Genomic DNA, 25,216 nt, shown 5'->3' on the forward strand with positions numbered 1-25,216 from the left:
AATTCGACTTAGTATGTTCATTAATTTCTGCTTAATCAAATTTTACAGAAATAAATGGTGACTGGCAAAGAGCTGATGCTGTGTGGAATAAAATGCAAGAAGAAAATATTATTCCTCGTGCAAAGACATTAAGATTATTAGCAGAAATCCTTAGAAACAGTAATCAGGAGGTTCCTTTTGACGTACCTGAGGTAATTTGTTTTTAACTGTAAGCGTAACAGGTTTTTTTGTTGGTATAACTGTAGGGCATAATTAGCCCAGTTTTATACTAAAAAGATCGCTCTATATACAAGGTTTTGTATACTTTTGTCTTTCAGTTGTGGTATGAGGGTGAAAAGCACTCCCTGAATTCTTCATCACCCTCACGTGCAGAAAGTAATATCCAGAAAGGTCTGTTGAATGCCTGCCAACGGAAGAAAAGCAAAGGTAAATCTATATGCTGGGGTCTTCTAATAGCAACATGGGATCTAAGCCCTTTTAACAAATTAGTAGTGCTCTAGGACAGAGATGGAACTTAAATACCTTAATTATTTTCTTTTGTTTTTTAAATTAACAAAGACATTTTGGGGTAGTTGGGAAAACATAATATCAACTGAGTAGTAGATAATATTAAGGAATTATCTCATTTTTTTTAAAGTTTATTTATTTTATTCTATTTTTTTAGTAATCTCTCCACCCAACATGGTGCTTGAGGTCAGGAGTCTCATGCTCTTCTGACTCAGCCAGCCAGGCACCCCTATCTCATTTTTAGTAGATATGATAGTGGTGTTAAGATTTATAGGATGGTGTCCTTAAATTTTGAGATCTTAATGAAGTACTGAGAGATGAAAAAAAAATCAAGATATCTATAATATATTTTAAAATACCTAAGCCATAAGGAACAAAGATAAACAAATCTGGTAAAACGGTAGTAATTGTTAGATACAGGTGATGGGCATATGGAAGGTCCATTATACTATTCTTTATATTTTTCTTTTCTTTCTTTTTTTTTTTTTTTTTTAAGATTTTATTTATGCATTTGACAGAGAGAGACACAGTGAGAGAGGAAACACAAGCAGGGGGAGTGGGAGAGGGAGAAGCAGGCTTCCCGCGGAGCAGGGAGCAGCCCGATGTGGGGCTCAATCCCAGGACCCTGGGACCATGACCTGAGCTGAAGGCAGACGTTTAACCGACTGAGCCACCCAGGCGCCCCTATTCTTTATATTTTTCTGTACGTTTGAAATCTTTTATAATAAAAACTAAAATAGGCATACATTTTATCAAAAATTATACTTTGAAAATAGCATGATCATGAATGTTTTTTGGCAAATACATTTATTATAGATTTTACATTTATTTGAAAGCAGAAAATGATTAGGGCATTAAGCACCATACTCACGTATGTTGAAGTGATCAAGCACTATTTCAAGGATGGAGGCAGGACATGAGGTCTGTGTCTTGCTCTTCCTTTTCTCTTGTGGTAAACTTTCCTGAAGTGGAATGCCTATCACTACTATGACTACTTTATAATTTTTATGACCATCTTGAACCCTCTGATATCAGCTGGCCTATTACCTTATAGACATTTCCATTTAGACTTCATTGTACTCTTTCAAAATCTTTTTTTTTTTTTTTTAAGATTTTATTTATTTATCTGAGAGAGAGAATGGGAGACAGAGAGCATGAGAGGGGAAGGGTCAGAGGGAGAAGCAGACCCCCCGCTGAGCAGGGAGCCCGATGCGGGACTCGATCCCGGGACTCCAGAATCATGACCTGAGCCGAAGGCAGTTGCTTAACCAACTGAGCCACCCAGGCGCCCCACTCTTTCAAAATCTTATGTTACTGTTGTATCCTTTACTTTTGTTAATTTTTCTCCGTAGCATGCTGACATCATCTTTAATTCCTTCAGTTTTGTGTGGATTTTCAAGTATGCTTTATGATACTTTAACCATTATGCAGCAGATTGTTTTTTTCATTTTAGTGTTGACAGTTTTGAGCTCTGTTCAGTAGAAAAGAATCAATTTAGAATTTTACAGAACCTCTTAATTTCTTTAATTAGAATTTTGTGACACTGACATAAAAGTGTACGAGGAAAGAATAAGCCAAGCTCTTATGCTTTCTCAATCATGAATAGTAACTTTATTCTTTGGATCATTTTCCTTTGCGGCATATTCCATATATACATCCTTGAGTCTTTCACCATATGTATGTTAAACCTAAATATAAAATTAATTATGACCATTAGTACTATTTCAATAGTGGAATTTTGATTAGACTGAAATGAGTGTAAAATTAGTGTATAGTTAACTGTTTGAAGATTCTAGAACTCCTTCATGTCACCTTTTCAAAAATTGTTTTTATTTAAGTAAAAACTAGTTAACTAAATACAATGCACTGTTTATTACTATAAACGTACCCCTATTTTAGTTTTAATATACAATTTATATTTATTTAACTGGTTTTATCCTGTTAATTCTTCAGAGTTTTTAGTTTTGTGTATATCTCAGGATTTGAATGCTTAGCAAAACATTAATATTTTGAAAATTGATTGCTCGTGTTAGTACTTTATCGAATTTCTGATAGCTTAGTATACTGACTTTCACACCAGAAACCTGTGGCAAATGAGTGTGGTGCATTACAGTGACAGCTCTTTCTTTCTTTTTTCCAACTAATAGAGGATAATAAACAGAGCCATCCAATTTCATACAAAGTTTTTAATTTTAGGGGCACCTGGGTGGCTCAGTTGGTTAAGCGTCCGACTCTTGATTTCGGCTCAGGTTGTGATCTCATGGGTTGTGAGATCTGAGATCAAGCCCTGTGTTGGGCTCTGCGCTCAGTGGGGAGTCTGCTTCTTCTCCCTCTCCCTTTGCCCCTCCCCCGCTCATGTGTGTGCGAGTGCGTGTGCACTCTCTCTAATAAATCTTTAAAATAAACAACAATTTTAGAAAACATCTAGTAAGATTTCCTAGATTATTTTGTTAATGTTAAATACTCAGTTGTGCTTATTGTGTATTTTCCTTGAGCAAACTATGCTTGTTGGGGAGTAGACAGTAATTGCACTGCATTTAACTTCTTAGCTCCAGTAAAAGGGAGCATCGTGGACTGAATGATAGGTTTTATCTGTTCTCCTTGGTCAAGGTGCAGCTATTAGGGGTGCCTGGGTGGCTCAAGTCAGTTAAGCGTCTGCCTTCAGCTCAGGTCATGGTCCCAGGGTCCTGGTATCAAGCCCCGCATTGGGCTCCCTGCTCAGCAGGGAGCCTGCTTCTCCCTCTCCCTCTGCCTGCTGCTCCCCCTGCTTGTGTTCTCTCTCTTTCTGTCTGTCAACTAAATAAATAAAATCTTTAAAAAAAAAGATGCAGATATTAATGTCATACCTTTTTTCTCTAGTTTTCTCTGAGCTCAGTGTGAAAGAGTAAGTTTTTGACATTGTCACTTCAGTTTAATTGAAGGGCTTTTGCAAACTGCCCTAACTTTGAAATACAAATATAATGTCTGCTTGTTCAGAAACCTCTAAAGTCGCTCAGAATCTTCTTCTGAGCATTAATTTCATGCTCACTCCTAGTTGTGTGCATTGTATTTCCTTACATTGAGCTTTATACTCACCGAAGGTCGTACATGATAGTTCACTGGTGCCCCATCTCTATTGTGATTTGTTTATACACACCAGAGAGTGGATTATAGATTCAGTTGGATGTTTATAGCCAGGCAATTTTATTTCAGAAAAGTAAGTGACTGAAAAGTGTAGTTACTTCTCTTTTGGTAACATCTTTTCATTCACTGACAGTTATTGTGAACAAGTGAAATAAAACTGTTAATCAGTCAAACAAATGTTGCTTAGTTTACTTGTTAGATACCTGTATATTTGAAAATTGTATGTTTTTGTATAAGTCCTGTCGTAGCCAAATAATTTGATCTCCTAATTTTAGAATTATAGGCTATATTCACTTTAATGCTATTGTGTTGAAATGTTAACCATTGTAACCACCCACTTATAGATTAAAGATTGCTTTAAAATGCATCTTTTGCTCCCCTCAGTCTAAATTATACCTCTGGTTTATTTGGACTTTACCATACATTTTGCAATTGATTTGGAAACTAGTATCATCTTTTGACAAATTCAAAAGAGCTATTTCTCATTTTTATTGGCATGAAAATAAATTTATTGACTTTAGAGAGTTAGTATGAAAAGTAATTTTAAAAGGAAATCCTTTCAGGTACCAGCCACATGGCTTAAGTAAAGTGTCCAAAACTGTGACTTTGTTTTTATAAAGATGAGAAAGGTGACTGCTTCTGCTGTTTTGGTCAGTGTATGTGTCTCTGGAGAGTGGTATGGTGGGTGAGCATGAAGACAAACACATATGTGGCTTTGGGGCTTTGCTCCAGGGGGTTTTCCCTCCTTTTTGACATTTTAGAATAACGTCAGCTCATTTTTTGTTTTTTTTTCCTTCGTAGATGCATATACTACTTTCCTGAAGGCACAAAAGCAAAACATTGTGTTGAACAGTGAGACTTACAGCAGTCTTATAAAATTATTGTTGGAGAAGGATAGTTTCTTAGAAGCAGTACAAGTGAAAGAATTGTAAGTATTAGTCCATTTATTAAACCTGTCACTTAAAAAAAGTATCAGCTATCATTAGGATTTTCCTAATGATTTGTTATAGCAGCTGCTTAATTATCCTCAACTACACACAAAAATCCTATGAAATGCTTTTCTAATTTTTTTTCTTTTTTAGATTTTTTATTTATTTGAGAGAGAGGAAGACAGAGAGAGCGAGCACGAGCTGGGGGAGGGGCAGAGGGAGAACCAGACTTTGCTGAGCAGGGAGCCCGACGTGGGGCTCAATCCCAGGACCCTGAGATCATGACCTGAGCCGAAGGCAGACGCTTAACCGCCTCAGCCACCTAAGCACCCCTGGTTTTCTAATTTTATGGGTTTTTTTTAACCTATAAAAAATAACCTTTACTGGCCCTGCACAGTGCAGTACATTTTCTTTCTGTAAGATAAGCTCGCCACTCATTTATGAAGTCCCTATACAGAAAAATATTTTTTTCCCTTTATCATACTCTGTTTCTTGTTCAGCAGCTAGATTCATGAGCCTTTGTGGTGGAAGGAGCCTGATGCAATGAAAACACCCAAGGGCTTTGAACTTAGGCAGGGATTCGAATCTTACTTGAAATCTCTACTGGGGAAATTACCTCCCATCTGTGAAGCTCATTTCTTCTTCTATGTGATGAGTGGATGATAATAAGACCTACATCAAAGATCCCTTCTAGGTGTTGAAGGACATAGAGTGAACTAGTGAAAATATAGTGAAAATAAATGTGCTCCACACATTTTAAATGCCTTTTCTCTTTCACTGTCTGTTGTGTTTTTTGTTTGATTTTGGATTTAAAAAAAAAAAATCTGTTGAGTGGTGGTGGTAGGGGTTTTGTCTCTGGCTGATTCCTTAGAGTAAAATTAATCGGAACAAGAATAAAGTTTTCTTACCTGGTGTGTCAGTGAATGGACTCTGTTGTCTTACCCCCAAGGAGTTATCACGAAAAGTTGCATTATTAACCAGAAAGGGCCTAGAACAGAATAGATCACAGTGACCTGCTCTGTAATGTAGACCTGTCCTGGTGATGAGTTTGTAGCCTTATTTTCAGTGGCGAAGGTCAGCCTTTTCCTAGTGTATTGCAAGTTCTGAAATAATCTCTCTTGGCTCAGCTTTGGCCTTCAAAATTTTTAAGTCACAGTACTTTTGAAATATTAGAATCCTGACTAGAAAGTGGATGCTTGCCATTCTTGCAGTTTGCTGGAAAATCTGTTGTTAATGCTAGTGTAATGTTATGCACCATAGGGACATATTTACTGTTTGTGTTTCATTACATTTTGAAAAATGCATATGACTGTACTTGTCTGTGGAAATGCATATGTACACACGTACAGTGTATATGGACCTGTACAGTACGTATGTATACACACACATGCACACCATATATATCTATGGTCTTGAATCATCATTTGCATGTCCTATATCAAGGACAGTCACACAAAGACTTTTTAACAGTTCAAGTCTTTAATGTATTCTGTATCTCATTTGTGTGTTTACTCAGTTGCTAATTAAATTACATATCTCTAGAATACTCAAGAGATGCTCAGTTAGTGACTTGGAAAATTTGACATTGAACAGCGTACCGTCCTCTGTAGTCATTGGAATCATCAAGGGGGTGGGTGTTTTTCCTAAAATTACTTTTCTCAGAAAATTATTACCTAAACTCTCTACCCTAACACTGCCCGTGGTAATCAAAGGCGTTCTAAACCAACAGTGATTTGGGAGGAATGGGGGCAGAGAAAAGAGAGGCGCATTTTGTGTTGAGGACTGGGTCTGATTCAGTGAGGGGATAGAAGCAAAGAAGGAAAGTTTATTTTAAAGTTTTAATCCTGAGGTTGATCCTGAAATACTTCCCCAAAATACAGATTATCTTTTTTTTCCCCATTTTAATTGGGCTTGTCCTAGAACAGTGAGCCTCACATTCTTTTAGCATGAAAAGATTCCCCACAGCCTACCCCAAAGGTTCGGATTCATTTGATCTGGTGCAGGGCCCAGGAATCTGCATTTAATAATCACCCAAGTGATTCAGTAATCACATGATGTAAACATTTTGATCAGATACCATTAATAATGAATTGTGCTAATGTAGCACATATTAAGTATTTTAAAACATACTCACAAAATGGAAACTTTTCAGAGGATAATAAGATTTAAAAATAGAGGCTGAAAGGTTTTCTTGCCTCACCCTAGAGCGTTCATGCAGTGTAAGTACCTTTCACTGAAGATGGCTCACTGATAGGTGGTTTTTCAAACTGCAGTTGTAACCAGTACGTGGGTCACAGAATCTCTCTTTAGTGGGACAGAACTGACGTTTTGTTTAAATAGAATAGAAAATATCAAAGCACTTCATGTGATAAAGATCGTTTTGTGAGTTTTATTTATATGTGCACTGGTAGGTAGTGTAAAACATTTCTTCTGTGTGTGACTGTGGATCTTGATCACACAAGTGTGAAAGCTGCTGATCTAGAAGATGTTTGCAAGCACAGCCCTTCTATTTCCCCTTCTATGTACAATGTGTAAAGTGTAGGTTGATCTTTCTTTCCCTCCTTCTCTAGATCTTCGTGAAGCCTTTTTGTACTCTTGATACTCTTGAGGGCACTTCTATCTTAGCTATGTTATCCTTCCAGGAGTATTTTGCAGCTGCCTTTCACATATAGCTGGGTGGGCCTAAGAGAATCCTAGATGCAAAGCCTTACCATGCCTATAGGCACCTAATATGGGGATTAGATGCACATGCTTTTCCTTGAACCGAAAACATGTTCTATCTAACTATAAAAAATTATATCTTGCGGGGTGCCTGGGTGGCTCAGTGGGTTGAGCATCTGACTCTTGATTACAACTCAGGTCATGATCTCAGGGTCGTGAGATCAAGCTCCAAGTTGGGCTCTTCGCTCAGTACAGGGTCTGCTTGAGGTTCTCTCTTTTCTCTCTCCCTCTGCTTCTCCCCCTGCTGGCGCTCTGTGTGTGTGTGTGTGTGCGCGCACACGCGCGCGCGCGTCCATGCGCGCTCACTTTCTCTCTCTCTCTCTCTCTCTCTCTCTAGTAAATAAATCTTAAAAATGTATCTTGGGTTAGATCTACATTGGGTTATTTTGAAAGTAACTCTTGGCTGGAAATTCAGAGGTGGTAGTTGAAGTTCGAGTTTCTAACTATCGGGGTCATCTCTTCTTCCAGTTGTGTATTCAGTGCTCTTGGGTAAAAAAGAATTGTTTTTTTTTATGGCCATCTTTATTGTAATATGGTGTGACCAGATGAGCCATTGTGGCAGGTAGCAGTACCCCCATGTATTTCAACAGTTACTGTCAGTCCACAGAGAGCCGTCTGTTGTTTGTTTTTAAGTCTATTGTTTTTACCTGCGCGATCTCACTTGTTCAGTCTTAGGAGCAGTAGTTTTCTCTGCAAACTAAAGAATGCAGTCTTTGTTTTTGCTCTACCTTTGCTGTCTCTGATGTATTGCTAAAAATGAAGCACGCTCATTCGGGGGTTTTATCAACAAGGTCATTTAAACCTTTCCCACAAGTTATGGAACCTCAAAAGTAACAGTTAATTGCGGCCTTTAAAAAATTAGCCAGCTCTCTTTCATTTTTAGTTAGAGTTACATTTCCTCATGTTTCAAAATCAAAATTTAGATATAGCGAATTCTTTCAAGGGAGGGGCACTGCTTATTTGAAGAAGAGCAGGAAGGGAGATTATTATTTTAAATCTCTGATAACACTAAACTGTATTTTTAGGAAATTGCGATTTCCATTCCTCTATCACAGTCACCACATGTGGCTAGTGACTACCCTATTGGACAACACGGATAAGGAATGTTCTCACCATCACAGGAAGTTTGATTTGATAGCTCTGGACTAGATTTTTTACTTAACAAAAGGAAAGATCCAAAGTATGGGTCAGAAGCATAAACTTCTTTTATTGTTCAACACAGAGATCTCTGCCAGTACTTTCTGTAGTTTTTCTCCTTTTTCCAGTTTGGAATATATTTTGCTTTTGATTGGTCAGTTTGTACATATGTAAGATATAGATGTTCAGTATATAATGAGAGCTGGGGAGAGTTTCTGTCTTTCTGTTAATCCCCACTTTCGTATTTGTATTGAATAGGCAGCTTCTTGAGATAGGAAGAGATTATTGAAAGAAACTGTTCGTGTTTTGAGGTTTTTGAAAGGCTGATAGTTCACAGTCGATGTCAATTAAAAGGGAAGTTTTGTTACTGCATGGTTTCAATGAATTTTAGGTAATATTTTCATGTAAATATGGTATAATACATGTAATAATGTTGGCTTAAGAAGTGAGCTTAATTTTAATAGTGTCTTCTGCTTATTTAATCCTGCTAAAGATTGAGAAAGTAAATCCTTTATTTTATGCAGTTTATAGTCTCATGCAGGAGTTGTTGACTTAAGAGCTTTGACAGATGGGACAAAGGAAAAAAGTCAAACTGAGCAATGGGTGCTTTGGTGGGATTAAGAGGATTGGGGTGGGGCGGCGGGGGAGGGGGGGGAAATAAGAAAATCCTGTGCCCGGGGACTGCAGTGGTGAATCTGCGAGGCTGGAAGTGACTGAGAGGATGGGCAAGTCACAGTGTCTTTGGAGGATTTTCTTGGGATTGACGAGAATAATTTAGCAGTGACCCTGCTTTTCTTGCAATCCGCTCAGCTTAGATGTTCATGTCGGCAGGCCGAGGTTGTTGGCGGCAAGATCATCACTGAGCTTGATAAGGCAAACGGCCACAATTGCTTTTGCTCCTTGTGACCTGTGGAGATTTCCTAATCGGGAGATGAACCCTGGGGGCATTAAGGATACCGAAATTTCATCACAGGGGATGTGCAAACAGTGTAGCAAACAGAAATCATCTCAGGCCAGGGTGGTTTTTTAATCATGTAGGTTTTAGCCATAAGTAAAGCGATTTTTGCTCTTGAGTTTTAAAAAGTTGGGGAGTTTTGTTTCAAATTAAACGTCTGGGACAAGATTCTTTTGTGAAATTTTTAATTTTAAGGTAACAGTGGTTTTAGTTCTGCATTACGATCACCTTTAAAAACTGTATGTAGCTAGATGACAGAAATTTGAAAATTAATCAACCAAATGATACGGTGTTAGTTAGTAATATGCTTTCGTTTATATTTAAAATATACAGTGCTGAAAATAAATGTTCATTTTTGTTGCCGAAAGAATAGTTTTACATTTTATAATTATGGTGAATGTAGAGAAAAGAGGAAAAAGTATCCAGCTTAGGATACAGCAGAACAATGCAGGGCATGCAGTTATTTTATCATCTAATATGTCAGCATTCAAGAATCTGAACCGATTGTTTAAAAAAAATCTTGTACTTTGTTTCTTTTGTTGCTCATTTCCAACTTTGTCATCTGTCAGAATGCAAAAAAAAATTATCCTTCTATAACCATTGACAGGATAACACAAAAGCTGTCTCCAGGTCGATATTTTGCAGCAATATTTTTAACATACGAACAGTAGTTTTTATAATTTCACCTTGGTGCTCAACCATTTATTATCGTATCAGAAGCATGTCAGTAATTCCTTTCTAAATGTCTGCTTCTTTTAGCGCTGAGACCCACATCAAGGGCTTCACACTGAACGATGCTGCCAACAGCCTCCTCATCATAACGCAAGTTAGGCGGGATTATTTGAAAGGTATGTCACAATGCTTGACCTTTACGTCACATTAATGCCTCTGCAGATTTTTCTTGTAACGCCCTTCGAATACTTGGATAAAGGAGTCCATTTAGCAAATTACCTGCTTATCAAGAGCCTTTTGTGGTAGCTGAGAGACGTAAATTACTGTACATGCATTTATAATACAGCTTGAATATGAATGTACTTGTCATTTGACCACTTAGTCCAGTTTCCATTCCATTTAACACAAGATGGGTTTTCTTAAGATGAATCACAGCTCTTCAGACATGCAAAATTTGTGTTCCAGAACGAGAGAAAGTACAGGCTTTCAAGTGCGTTAAAATTCACAGCACAAGTCATTTTGCTTTGGAAATTAACATACTTTAGAGCATCTGAAACAATTCCCAGCAGTTGTTTCTTGCATATTGTGTTGGTTGTGTGTGAGATAGCAAATGAGTTAAATTGAGTGTTAAATGTGTGGGATTGTGCACCAAATGATTATAATATTGATTTTTAAAACTTAATCTAATACTTTTTCAATAGTTCATAATACCAGCAGCAATAAAATACAGTGTTTGTTTGGAGTTTGGAGTTTAGCGTTTTTCAATTAATGTTAAGATAACCGCAGAAAACTGCAGAGATGACTTTGGGGAGGACTGGGAAGGGGGCCGTTTGTTTGGTGGAGGGTATCTGTGGATCTGGAGGTCTTACGAGTGAGCTCCCAAGGGGAAAAACAATGACTCTCTTAAATTTAGGTAGACATCTTTTCTTCTTGGGCTTTACATTTGAATTTTAATCAATACAATAAAACCGTTAAAACCACAGTGTTGCCAATACCACAAAACCCACGCAGGAAATCTTTAAGGAACGTTGAAAAGGCTCTAATTGTTCACTCTGGTATCTCCTTTCTTCCTCGGACTGTAATAATGATATTATTCTTCACTTGCGTGTTTATAAAATAATTTCACATCCCTGAGAGGAAGTTGCTAATTGTGCAGCTTTACTGTCACCTATAATACCTAAATGTGCTGGTCTTTAGATGTCCTCCTAATTGATTAGGACTGAGTATATAAATGGTGATTCCTCTTTTTGCAAAATTTCTACCTCAGCACTCTCCAGGCAGGGCCAGCCCATCTAGATAGCCCTTTTGGGCAGAGCTTGTTAACTAAAACTTTAAAAGCTTTCATTTTATTTTTGATTAAAAAAAAAAAAAGCCTTTATTTCTGTAGACATGGAGGTAAAGATACAACACTTTTTTAATTTCAGGGGGGTTAATTTTTGAGCTGAATCTGAACTGAATTTATTTATTTATTTATTTATTTATTTATTTATTTTGAACTGAGTTTAATTTAACTCCTGTCCTTCGCTTGTATATTTGGTGCCCTGTGGAAACTACAAGAAACTTGATGATGTGATTTCACATCTGTTCTTCTCAGCTGTTCCGTTCAGCTGGAGGTTGGCCGAGAGCAGGAGCTATGACACAGCCGCCTCCGTCCCCACAGGCCACCTCCCGCGCCCTGCCGCCACCTAACGGTGCTCGTCAGCGAGGATGGGGAGTGGTGTCGGCACAGTCTCCGGCCCCTTATCTTGCCCCATGGCTGACTGGAGCTCCCAGTTTGTGAAATCCCCTTCTCCTTTTCAGGTTTCTTTTTCTCCATCCCATCTAAAACAAAAATAAAGCCAGTTCAATCTTAATGTAATTTTATAAGCAGATTCTGTTCTGGAATATTAATAGCTGATTTGTGACACCTTTGCAACATAATCAGTATTACTAGGAAATTAAGGTGACTGTGAAAAGGACTCAGGGGGAGAGTGTGGATGGGTATACCATTTTGGGTGTCCCTTAGGTCCTGAACTATACAGTGGGCGCGTCCTGTTACGGGAATTTGATTTAGGTTCTAAGGTCCCACGTTCCCTTTGGGTAGACGTAAAATGATCAACTGCCCCCGTCCTCCTCTCTCTCTCACTTACACATGCGCCCGTAGACGCAGGCTCTGGGGTGTTGGATTCTGGGGTTGGTGTCCAGCAGTATGACCTTGGGCAAATTATTTAAACTCTGTGTATCTCAGTTTCTCACCTATAAAATTGGTACTTAGCTCAGAAGGGTAGTTGTGAGTGTAGCTGCTTACTGCTGTTTCTGCATGCTCAGCAAAGGTAAAAAAGGTTCAGTTTATGCTAGTCACTATCATCTCTATCGTTATCTTTCTTTTGTTATTTTGATCCAGTGGTGAGAAGATCCTCCCTAGCAGATGGTACTCTTGATTAAAAGAACGTTTTTAAGTTGATTATCTATGACTACCAGTTAAGATTTTATCAAGCTTTTTTTTAAATAGATTATATTACTAAAATAATATAAATAACATTTTTTGTTTCCTAAATATACATGTGTATTTATAAAATTTTGGTGAATGTGCCTTTTAAACTACCTATTTTCTCTTCCCTACTTGAGAATCTGGAGTATTTAAAAATTGTTTACTCAGTAATAAACACTGAACGCATTATGTTTTTTACTGTAGCACTTTTAATACACTGTTTAATTATTACCCTTTCCCTATTCTTCTGTAGAAGATAGGTTGTTCTCATTTGGAAGCTGCCTTCAGAGTCTTAGTGTTTTTCTAGGTTACATTGCTTTAATTTTGAAAAAGCCATGAAGTTTTTCTTGGTAGCGGTAGTGGTGATTGTTATGCTAAGTATTAAATTTTCCCTCCAGTCTACCACTTTATCTTTAATGTAATGATTTCGCTACACTGGCACATGGGTCCGTAAATTGAAAGGATATTCCATATTTATCCATAATCAGGTACTTAATTAAAAAAAAACCTGTGGCTATATCCATGGGAATCTGATGATCTGTATTTTCTTTGAAAAATGAGTGCCAGCAAATACCTACTAAGTGTTCAATCATGTAAAATGAATTTGTTAATGTGGAAGTTGAATGGCGCAGTTTGGCGGCGGCTGCATAGTCGATCCTGTTTAGACTAGAAAGAGACATTTTTTTCAAGGAAGAATCTTTGGGATATTAGGAGATTTTGATAATCAGGTAATCTTTGAGTGTAATAAAGTCTGGGAAAGTATGAATGTGGTAGAAGTTAACAGTATTTTGGGAGACTCTTTAATTTTTAAAATTCTGATTTATATTTTTCGGAACTTGCCAGTTTCCTTGAAATCAGTCATTGAATGTTATCCCTGAAGGGAACCCACATTGTGTCAGTAGCATTTGTATTTTCTCTCTGATTATTTAGAGAAGAAATTCCCTGGTCTCTGATATTTTATAGTCAAATAAATCATCAATTTTTTTTTTTAGGCTTCTCATAAAGTATTAATATTTTCTGTAATCTAGAATAAATTATTCATAGCTTTTTGTGTGTAGCCATTTGGTGCTCGTGTTTAAGAGCTGGTTTTCAAAATGCATTAGGCAGTACGGTTCATAAAAGAAAAACTGTCGCCTGCTCTTCTATTACAGAGGCTCTAACAACACTAAAAACAGCCTTGGATCTGGAGCAGATACCTTCTAGGGTAGCAGTGACCCGCCTTATTCAGGCCTGTGCCTTGAAGGGTGATGTAGAAAGCATACAGGCGATTCAGAAGATGGTAGAGGGACTCGAACATTCAATTGGACTTTCAAATATGGTTTTCATCAATAACATTGCTTTGGCACAAATAAAGAAGTGAGTATTTTCAACTTTTCCTTTCCTGGATACTGGAAGGAGCATTATCTTAAATACCACCTTTTAAAACCTTTCTTAGGCTATTAGAAACCATATCAACTGCAGAGGAAATATTGATGCCAGTTGCTGATTGTTCTCTAACTATTAGGGAATAATTATATGTTACAAAATGTGTTTTAGCTTTAAATTAGACCTTAGAATGACATTTATCAAAATTTTTAAATCCATGAAACTTTCTCCACAGTTGATAACTTTTCTCATTCATACGGGCCAGGGCCTTGTTGTTGAAACACTGACACAAATGTGGAAAATGAGTTCATTGCATTGTCAGCAACACTTGAGGGTGACACTCTACTAGAACATTGCAGAAACGGAGGGACACACAAGCTTGTTAAAAATATGCATGTCTGTTTTCCCCACCGTTCTACCCATCCCCTCCTGTCAACACACACCCATAAAAAGGGAGGTGTTTAGAGGTGATTCTCTTACCACCATCTCTAGATTCCTGGCGTAGACTCGCCACCGTATAGAAGTAAATAAGTACTTGATTTTTACTAGCCTGGCAAGCAGAGTACGTTGCTCAAGTTAAAAGATTCGTGGGATGATTATGAAATTGACACTCTTCATGCTTTTAAGTGTTCCTTAGTAATTAACCTCACATACTAACCCAGTTAATGGGTTGTGATCATTAAAATGTAATGTTTGTTTTTGCAGGGGTTTTTGTTTGTTCCCATTTCTCTGGGCAGAGAAGTTTTGTTTTGTTTTTCCCTTTTAAAACTGTTTCCCCCCAGACAGAACTTCACATTTTCCCTTAATAAGAAAATGTAGATATGTTAAGTCAGAAGATCAAGGAAATTATTTATCTATTATTTTATTTCATTTATTTTGTTTATTATTTATTATTTATTAATTATTATTATTTATCCAAGTAAATCTGGATGAATTTTAGAATGTTACCATATTAAACAGTTTTATATGATGTGGAGAAGGTGTTTTTATTCACTATTAAATAATTATCTCACTAAAACCCATAAGAAAATGTAACAGAGTATTCATTTTTATTAGAGAATTCTTATGTGTTAGGTAAGAATTCTAACATAAAATTGATTATTTGGATTTGGATTGCTGTATCATAACGTAAAGTATCAATCAAGGAGTACCTTGACCAAAAAGATAATCGTGCAGATCATTTACATCATAACTTGTTAAGTAAGGCTATGTCATTGATTTTTTTTAAATGTAAACTGTAAAGATACTTTTTTCTAAGAATTTTAGTATAAATTGATTATTTTTCAAATGTGTGTGATACCCGACAAAGACAAATTGATGTGACCGTGGTTGAAAGACATGAAAGTAGACCTTTGAGGGGCGCCTGGGTGGCTCAGTCGTTAAGCGTCTGCCTTCGGCTCAGGTCATGATCCCAGAGTCCTGGGATCGAGCCCCACGTCGGGCTCCCTGCTTGGCGGGAAGTCTGCTTCTCCCTCTCCCACTCCCCCTGCTTGTGTTCCTGCTCTCACTCTCTCTCTCTGTCAAATAAATAAAATCTTTAAAAAAAAAAAAAAAAGTAGACCTTTGAAGACCTCATGAGCATCTTTAAGAATCCTGAGGTATTATGCAAGATCTTCACCTCATGCAGTAGGGAGTAGTTGTAGATCATAAAGCCAAAGTTATAGCACTTAAAATAAGTTTTCATTTTATACCCAAAGAGCTGCAAAATCAAATTAGATATTTAAGCTAAACTACTTTAAGTTACTGTCATTGATTCTTCTATATATGTGTTCGATCTTGTCTCCAGAGCAGTGTTTTACAATAAGCAACTACTTCAGTTATTGTAGCATGAACTACCTAGTGATTGCCTTTGCCACCTCCATGTGATTAAGTTCAATTTGCATAGTGGTTTTTATCCGGGTTAGTGGTATTTATATTTCCTTTTTTTCCTGAAGTATTTGTATGTGTGAGTCCCAAAGTAAGTTCTCATACTAAAACTGCCTGCCATGTTAATACAAAAGCAAGACTTTTTTTTTTTTTTACAATTTATTTTGCTTTGTCTTACAGCAATAACATAGATGTTGCAATAGAAAACATTGAAAATATGCTTACTTCGGAGAATCAAACTGTGGAACCCCAGTACTTTGGCTTGGCATACTTATTCAGAAAAGTAATAGAGGAGCAGTTGGAAGCAGCCGTTGAAAAGAGTAAGTGAGCTGTTCTTGCTAAAAAACACAGAAGCACATTTTCTCTCTGGTCAGCCTGGACCAGATGTCTTTTGTGGATGAGTTATACCACTGTTTAAACAAAAGCTTTCTCTTACCTGTTACTTTTTCAGTAAGCATCATGGCAGAGAGACTGGCCAATCAGTTTGCAGTTTACAAACCTGTCACTGATCTTTTCCTTCAGCTTCTGGATTCAGGCAAGGTGGATGATGCCAGAGCTCTCCTACAGGTAATGACTCACCACACCTGGAGCAGCGGGGCTTGGGGCTCGTGAGAAGTAAATTGAGAAATTACCAGACCTAGGTGTGGGGTAGGCTGCCGGCAATGGAGCATGGTGCTGCTAGTCCATGTACATTCAGTGTGAATCAAGGTCCCGTGACACGGACTGGACTGTAAGTTGGAGGCTGCTGGTTTTAAAGATGCCAGTCCGTGCTAGAAATGCCGAACCCCTTAGGTTTAAAGGGGAGTGAGGGAAGACGTGTTTTGCTGACTGATTTAAAGACAAATGTTTCTGTGCAGATAGGTAATGCAAAACCACTCCTTTGATTTCCTACTTTAATTTCTCTAATGCGCTAAAGACTGTGCATCACCATGGCAACACAGTTTGCAAACAAAAAGTAGGAAATGTTTGCTTTTCAAGTACAGCTTCTCACTTGAATACTCAAACATTCTCAGTGCCTTATTCAAGGTTTATTAAGAGTTGAATTTGCTTTCTATTCACTTGTGTGTCACAGACACATTAAATGACAAATGCAGGTCTCTGTGGCCCGCACTCTCAGTTAAATTAGCAATCTTCAGGGAAGGAGACAACTGCATTCATGCCATTTTAACAGCACTAAGTACAAAGCTGTGCCAAGTGCCGACAGAACGGTGGGTGATCGGAGCTGCCACTGGCAATGTACACAAACAGGCGCCGCTGGGGAGCCCTTCCCAGCAGGTGGCAGTCAAACAGTCACCGTGATCCCGCCAACGGCTGTGTTTGTGTAGACTCCCTGTGTCAAATTGAGGCCCGGGACCAATTTCTGATAGTAAATAGTATTATGTTCAGTTCCGTTTTTATGAGCTGCGAAACATGTTAAGTGGTAGATAGGGAAGGTGAAACCGCACCCCTGTGCTGGAGCTCTCGTTCGTTCGGATCCTTCAGGTTCATTTGGTTGGCAGAACCCAAGCCATTTTTAAGGGGAGTTTTGAGAAATTTCTCTGTGTGAACGGTTTTGTAAAAGGTGGAAATTGGCACTTGCCTCTACGGCTTTTTTACTTTCTGTTCCTGGACAGAGAGAAACTCCAGCTAATTGGGAATGTTCTTGTCTGGTTTGGTTTGATTCCTTCCCCCCCACCCACCCTCCCTCCCCCCCTTTTTTTTTGTAACAGAAAAGGCAGTTTATCTTAGATAGGGATTCCAGGAAGCTTTTCATTGTCTTCCCTTGCTGCCTTTAATGTTAAAAGTTCCATCTGAAAGGAATAAACTCTAAGACTTTATCCTGCTGTGTACATAACTCAGTGTACCTACCAGGGGGATGTGCGTCTCTCATTATACATCTTTAACACACTATTTTGATGGTTCTTCAGAAAGTGGCACTTGCTCTTTCATCTGCCAGCTTGTCCCGAGCCATCACCATCCGGGCGCTTGCTGGAGTGCACGCTGACAACAGCCTCGGCTGGGAGGCGGCGGGGTGCTGCCTGGGCCCTCGGAGCCGCACTCACACAGCGGCCTGTCGCGCTCCTGGTGACAGCTGTGTGTTGATGCAGCCCCCACGGTCTTTTCGTTGTCATCCCTTCAGTAGACGGAGGCTTCCGACGAGAAACCCTTTACCCATCCTTTACCTGCTTGTCAAACAGCAAAAGATTATTCTTGCTGCAGCGAAGAATACTTTATTCACAGATGTCGAAAACATCAGTTTATAATGTAAATGTTCTCTGTGTGTCCCCAAAAGTTCTTTTTTGTACTATTCGTTTTAGTATTGACAGTGTTTTAAAGCTTTGAAAGAGCAGTGTGCTTTGAGAAACTTAAAAGAATGACATCTGTGATGAGTGTAAACTAAAATATTGTCTTGCCATATTTGATTTCACTATAGCATCTAAGATTGGATAGACACTTGATTTATCTGGTCTGTCATATAAACTTTCTTTTTTTTTTTTTGAGTTTAACTTTTGTCTCTTTCTCAAGCGCTGGCTGTCTGTTGCAATGAAAGCCTTTTATAAAATAGAGAGATTGAAATCAGTCCTTTTGTATGCATAAGTGTAGGTAATTATACTTTAAAGAGAACTTGCTTTGTACATTTTAATTTTTATAAAGAAACGAGCAGTTATCTCCCTGACACCTTATTAAATGTATAATTAACCTTATGATCCCTAGCTCACTTGTGAATGCTTGGCAGAATAATTGGAGAGGAATAGTGCTTCTTTTTTTCCTCTTTCTTTGCAGTCCTAAACCTTATTCTGTGGTTGTTGAAGCATTAGTTTAATTTTTCCCTTTTCTGTTTAAACAAACTTCATACTTGCAGTGCCAAGGGCGACATATTCCCGAGGGCTCGGCGTAGCTCCCATTTGTTTTCTGTTTTCTTACCGTACAAAAATGGGTTGACGATTAGGCCTTCCCATTGGTAATGATACATTACTGTATTATTGTGAACTTTGTTAATTGGAAGTATTCACCTTGGTCTACTTGTTTATCAAAAACCTTCATTTACTGAATGATGTTTCAATTTTTAGAGATGTGGCGCGATTGCTGAACAAACTTCAATCTTCTTGGTGTTCTGTATCAGGAGCTCTCAGAGACCAGGAAAGGTACTGTGCTTGACTTGCTGACAGATCAGGGATGCTAGAAGCCAGGCTTGTTCAGGGTACCGACTTTCACGTTAAGAGCTTTGGTTCAGTACCTTACCTAAAAACACTATAGAGACTGAAGATTTTGCTTGTCTCTACTTGTTTACTTTTTTAGATGTTGATACAGAGTCAGTTCTGGCTCCATTCTTGTACTGGAAATGCAAAAGAAGTTCACACAGTGAATTCCCCCTTCATGTAGTTGTGTGAGAAGAGCCCTAAGAAAGGGCTCTTACAGGGGCACCTGGGTGGCTCAGTGGGTAGAGCATGCGACTCTTGATCTCGGGGTTGTGAGTTCGAGCCCCAAATTGGGTGTAGAGATTACTTTAAAAAAAAAAAAAAGAAAGAAAGAAAGAAAGGGTCCTTAAAAATGGAAGATAAAAATCCTGTTGCTTAGGTCATTTGGTCCATTTAACAGTGGGGAAGCACTGCGGAGGGACATGTCCCACTGCAGAGTGTCTGTCCGTGCTGGTGGCTACTTCTGGCCATTTCTCAGGTCCAAGCCGTCAAGTTGATGGGCCACTTGGCTTTAAAACTGGCATGTGCCACAAATTCATGTTCTCTATTTGTATAGTTACCTTATTTACACTAAAAGCTACGTATGTGTATGTGTATGTGTGTGTGTATGTGTGTGTGTATGTGTAAAACCAGAACCAAGTCCTATTTTTGATGTTAAAAAAAAAAAGAGGGCACCTGGGTAGCTCAGATGGTTAAGCTTCTGCCTTTGGCACAGGTCATGATCCCAGGGTCCTGGGATCGGGTTCCGCATTGGGCTCCCTGCTCAGTGGGGAGCCTTTTTCCCCCTCTGCCTCTCTCTCTCTCTCTATCTCTTATGAATAAATAAATAAAATCTTAAAAAAAAAAGAATAAAACATATTTCCAAAAACTTTTTGTAGATCTGATTTTACCTATTGAGTACCACAAACCCCATTCTTAGTTTATTTGGGCACATAAAGTTTCAAACTGAGTGCCAATTTTAATGTTTATTTTATGCAAAACATTTAGGTTTCCAGTCTGAGAGGTCTGGTTCTCCTTAATTTCCCCCACACTAACACACTGCTTTTTGTCTTGTTTTTTTTTTCTTAATTTACCTAATTGCACTTTTTATCTCTGACTCAGATTTATTTACAGCAAACGGCTTTTCAAAGAGACTGTTTTTAAATTTGTGATTAAAAAATGTAAGAAATCTAAAAAGCGCTTGTCACTGTACATATGGGTCCATGCCCATATGCCAAGTAACCTACTGCCTTGCTCGGAAGATGGACAGGAAGTGTACAGTAATATATCTGCTGAGAACATTCCTCCCAGGAGACTTTAAATTGTAGGAAGTCCTGACAGGATGCAGGTCCCATTATATAGATTGAGTAAATGTGTAAAAAGTGAATTAGGAATTTTAAAAAATTCCAGTTACAGTGTCTAGCTGTTTGGCAGAATAAGTAAGCCAGATGTAGTTTCTTTTGTGAGATGGGAACATGGCATAAAGGTATATAAAATCCTTCCTTGATTTATCCAGCAGTATCGGAATGTTTTTGGTTGTCACTAGGGTGTGGCAGGTCTGTATTCACTACAGGAACTAAACCAATAGGTGTGTCCAGATAACCTCTGAAAGTAATCAAGTAAACATTCCAGTGAGATCTGGAAATCCTCTTTTTATATACGAAGCAGGGAACACTTCTGGAATGTTTGATTGAATTCTTCACATTTTATTTAAAAATCTTGGCACTTGAAGATACAATTATTACCTCTTTCTACTCTTTGGGATCTCATAACTTCTTGGTAAGGCTACCAATTGACAAAAGAAGCAGTCTTCATGATATTTTAGAAAAATATTCATAGAAGTGTGAATGGAATTTCATTAATTTTTGAAAGAAGCTTGTTTGTTTTGGCTGTAAATTATTAAATGGACAATAAATACTAAGATATACAGAAGGGAAAAAAGTTTATTAAATTCAATAGACAGTTGTGTTGTTAATTGTTGTGAAGATTTCCTGATACAATGTCCATAAATCAGTGTTTTACTTCACTCTTCTTTCGGGTTGTGGTAACATTTCCTATATTTAATTTCCTAGGCATCAACTCTGAAATCTTTGTTAGAATTGATTCCTGAATTAATTGAAAAGGAAGAAGCATACACTTCGGTCATGAAAAGCTATGGTAATAAGTTTAATCTGACTTTGTTATTTAGGTGATGTAGATATTTGTAGTATAGTCAACTAAGTCTTCAACTGAAAGACAGTAATCCTAAATATTAGGTAACTATGATATGAATAATTGATTTAGTTTTAGAAAATGTTTTAAAACTGTGTTTAAGAAAAATATGTACTTATTCATATAACTTTAACATAAAAAAGTATCACTGAGCATCTTCATCGGGGCCCAGCTACGTTGAATAGGACCCCAGGCTCCCGGAAAGACTTGGAAGTATATATACTTGGGCATATATATCCTGGGAAGCAATCCAGTCTCCCCAAGGCCACCTGAAACATAACATGAAATGGGTACATGTTTGAGACTGTTACGTGACTTGCCTTCTTGCTCCTTCAGTACCCTCCCCACCTGCCTACATTTTTGAACTAACAGACCCCTTAATTAAAAGGTGGGCCCCAAGATTTTACTTTAAATCACAGTTGAAATTGCAGTCTTATTTAAGCAGTTTGTTCCCCGATTGCCAGCTCATCACATATGAAAGGGAACCAGGCTAAAATTTTCTCAGTAATCAAGGTAAATGTAAGCATTTCATTTCCTAGTTATGATCACCTATCCATCTGCCACCCACTGATTTGCTCACGTGAGGCAAGGGGTAAATAGAGAATTGCTTTGTTGATTTTATTGTTGTCCGGACAACAAACTGCAATCAGAATTAGTAACTTGGTTCTCCGTTTTCCACCCTTACGAGGGGACCGTGATATATTTCAAAATAGAGGCAATAATCATAAACTTCTCAAAGTTCAATTAGGGGGTTTGGGAGATGCTAAGTAATAAGTAAATACCACGAAATAGTGTCAAAATAGAATAAAACTGCTACTAAACTGTGTAATCCCACTTGGGAATTGGGACGGGGAGGAACAGGGAGACCAGGAAGGTAGTGAAAGGCAAGATGGAAGAGTTTTCTGAGTAGCTGCCTGGAAGATGGTAGAGCTTGAGCTCAGCCCTTGATAGTGGCAGAGAAAGGTTTTGGCCCCTGCAGGGATCAGTTTTCCTATAGACAGGAAATTGACTTCACCCAAACTGCAAAGATCTGTTCAAGTCCAGTGAGAACTGATGAGTCATCCATGCTCGCTCCCTTTTGGGAGATCCTTGGAGTGATCCTTGGATTGACTTCTTCCATCTGCCCTGGCGCTGCTGGAGTTGGGATCGGTTCTGCAGCACTGTTGTAGGGTAGGGCATTGTTAGGTGCTTAGATGGTGACAATCTAATGCAAAATTAAAGAGTCGAACTACCAACAGTAATTGCTAGTAGAGCCCTTGTAATCTCAACAGTAAACCTGGAAGTGAAATTTCTACACGGCAGCCACAACCGGAGAGCCAGCTAAACTTAGCCCCTAGGCTACTTCATCAGCCATTTAAGTGAAATAAATATTAGTGTAACTTGTTATTGTTAGGTAGATGTGTATAGTTCTTTTATGCAGATAATGTATTTAGAATATTTTTTGTTACTGTAGCCAAACATATTCCTCATATTTGCTTCTTTTACAGTAGAATGTATTGCCAGTCTTTTTGGTGTTGTTTAGCTGATGATCTCTATCTGATATAGGTCTCGATTTCCACATAATTTACATGACCCTCACAACAGTCCTTGAATTAGCTTGATTTCAAGTGTGGTTTTAAGCAGAAGAGTGTTGAATGGTGTGTGTTTACTCCATGATTGAGGACTTTGGTTTGTGGTCACTTTTAACTATCATGCGTCCTTTAGTAGCTTTTTTTGTCATCTTCCTTCTCTTTCATCCTGACTAATGCTGAATGAGAGGTGTGGGGAGGAGTGAGGGAGCTGGTAGACTCTGGATGTGGTTTTTTTGCTGAAAGTAGTTAAGTATTCGTTTGTCTTGGAATAAAGGGATTCAGGAGTCCCTGAATGGCTAAGTGTTCTTGGGAAAAGAGGAAGGTAGGTTGTCTTTATCTGTGATTAATATCTTTTTTCCAGTCTTAGACAAGGATGCTGTATCTGCTAAAGCGCTATATGAATATCTGACTGCAAGGAATATAAAATTGAATGATCTGTTTCTAAAGCGTTATGCAGTTTTGCTGAAGAATGCTGGAGAGCCTGTCCCCTTCACCGAACCCCCTGTGAGTATTTCTTAATGGGGGGGAATACCTCTACAGATTTACGTATGCTTCATATTAATGTGTAAAAAAAAAAAAAAAAGTTGAATACTTAATTACATAAGGATTAAATCTCTGTGAAGAGGCCTCAGAGGAGGGCTTCCGGAACTGAGCAGTCGGGCTGTGGGTTTGGCTGTGGGAGAACATGGTCCCATGGGACTGAGGTTTGAAATACAAAGTCAGTCTCAGACCTTCAGCTATAGGTATGGATTTATCAAATGTCCTTGGGGCAGTTCTCTCATCATTTCAACTTGAAATAGGATTCAATGGCCTGTATTTCAATAGCTGTGCTCATTGTCTCCCTGTGAATTACTTGTTCATTTTAAGCACGTTGGTTTTTATTTCTTCGTCTAGGAAGGTTTTTTTTGTTTTTAATTTAGGTAGAATTGACATAACCTTATAATAGCTTCAGGTGTGCAACGTAGTGATTCCATATTTGTGTATATGGCAAAAGGATCACCACAGTAAATCCATTAACATCCATCACCACACATAGTTACAAATTTTTTTCTTGTGATGAGAACGTTCAAGATCCACTCTCCTAGCTACTTTCCCATATGCAATACCGTATTATGGACTAGAGTCACCATGCTGGACATTCCATCCCTATGACGTACTCATTTTATAACTGGAAATTTGTACCTTTTGTCTCCCTTCATCCCTTTTGCCCACTGGAGGCAACCACCAGCCTGTTCTGTACACCATGAGCTTGGGGCTTTTTGTTTTTTGGTTTTTGATTTTTGTTTTGTTTTTTAGATTCCACATAAGTGAGGTTATATGGTATTTTTCCACATATAAGTGAGGTTATATGGTATTTGTCTTTTCTTTGTGATTTATTCCATTTAGCTTAAAGCTCTCAAGGTCTATCCATGTTGTCGCAGATGGCAAGATTTTATTCCTTTTTATGGCTGAATAATCTGTGTGTGTATCATATATATATATGTACGTATCACATTTTCTTTATCCATTCATCCCTTGATGCACACTTAGGTTGTCTCCATGTCTTGGCTACTGTAAATAATACTGCGGTGAACATGGGGGTGCATATCTTTTCAAATTGGTGTTTTTGTTTTCTTTTGGTGAATATCCAGTGGTGGACTTACTGGATCATATGGTATTTCCATTTTTTAGTTTTTTGAGGAACCTCCATACTGTTTGCACAGTGGCTGCACCACTTTACATTCCCACCAACAGTGCAGGGGGGTCCCCTTTTCTCCACATCCTCACCAGCACTTGTTATTTCTTGTCTTTTGTATCCTAGCCATTCTGACAGGTATGAGGTGCTACCTCGTTGTGGTTTTGATTTGCATTTCTGTGGTGATGAGTGGTGTTGAGCATCTTTTCATGTGTCTCTTTGCCATCTGGATGTCTTCTTCGGAAAAATGTCTCTTCAGGTCCTCTGCCCATTTTTAATCAGTTGCCCAGGAAATTTTGTTTGTTTTGTTCTATTTTAATAAGAGAAATCATACATGCAAAATTCCTTTTTATTGTGTCATTAAGCTGCCAGTCAGTACACCGTGTTTTTTTTTGAACCTTCCGTAGCCAGGTGTGAATACCTGCACGCACATGCACATGCGCACACACAGCGGAGGCTCTTGGTGCAGCTTTAACTCTAGACTCGAGGCCCTTCAGCTAATTGACTTCATGAACAGAAAGGAGTGCCGAGGCTTGAGGGGACAGCACTTGCCACGGGCCCAGCGGTCTTTGCTATCAGTTTGCAGCACTTTATGCCTTTTGAGGGTTTTGTTTTGTTTTGTATGACTTTTGAGTTTTGTGCCACGAGTTCTCGCGAGTGACTATACCTGTAACTTCCCTCCCTTTGTCTCCTTAACAGGAAAGCTTCGAATTTTATGCAAAGCAGTTAAAGGAATCAAGGGAAAACCCTTTGTGAAGCAAGCAGGCACTATATTTTGTGTGTATTTGTGATTCAATGTCTAAAATGTTATTTTTTAAATATATTTGAGAGTACAGAATAAATAAATGAAAAGTTA

General features: G+C 38.2%; 1 protein-coding gene across 1 annotated transcript in view; it reads left to right on the top strand.

The window, feature by feature from the left end:
- LRPPRC (leucine rich pentatricopeptide repeat containing) overlaps positions 1-25,216 on the top strand; it is a 103,332-nt gene extending 78,116 nt beyond the window's left edge. The window contains exons 28-38 of the mRNA XM_036073702.2: positions 49-191; positions 318-426; positions 4,432-4,558; positions 10,132-10,220; positions 13,666-13,870; positions 15,926-16,065; positions 16,197-16,312; positions 18,796-18,870; positions 20,976-21,060; positions 23,047-23,189; positions 25,060-25,216. Of these exons, the coding sequence (XP_035929595.2) occupies positions 49-191; positions 318-426; positions 4,432-4,558; positions 10,132-10,220; positions 13,666-13,870; positions 15,926-16,065; positions 16,197-16,312; positions 18,796-18,870; positions 20,976-21,060; positions 23,047-23,189; positions 25,060-25,116 (1,289 nt within the window). The 3' untranslated portion in view covers positions 25,117-25,216. The remainder of the gene's footprint in view (positions 1-48; positions 192-317; positions 427-4,431; positions 4,559-10,131; positions 10,221-13,665; positions 13,871-15,925; positions 16,066-16,196; positions 16,313-18,795; positions 18,871-20,975; positions 21,061-23,046; positions 23,190-25,059) is intronic.

Source organism: Halichoerus grypus, chromosome 10 (genome assembly GCF_964656455.1).
Source record: "Halichoerus grypus chromosome 10, mHalGry1.hap1.1, whole genome shotgun sequence".
Taxonomy (NCBI): domain Eukaryota; kingdom Metazoa; phylum Chordata; class Mammalia; order Carnivora; family Phocidae; genus Halichoerus; species Halichoerus grypus.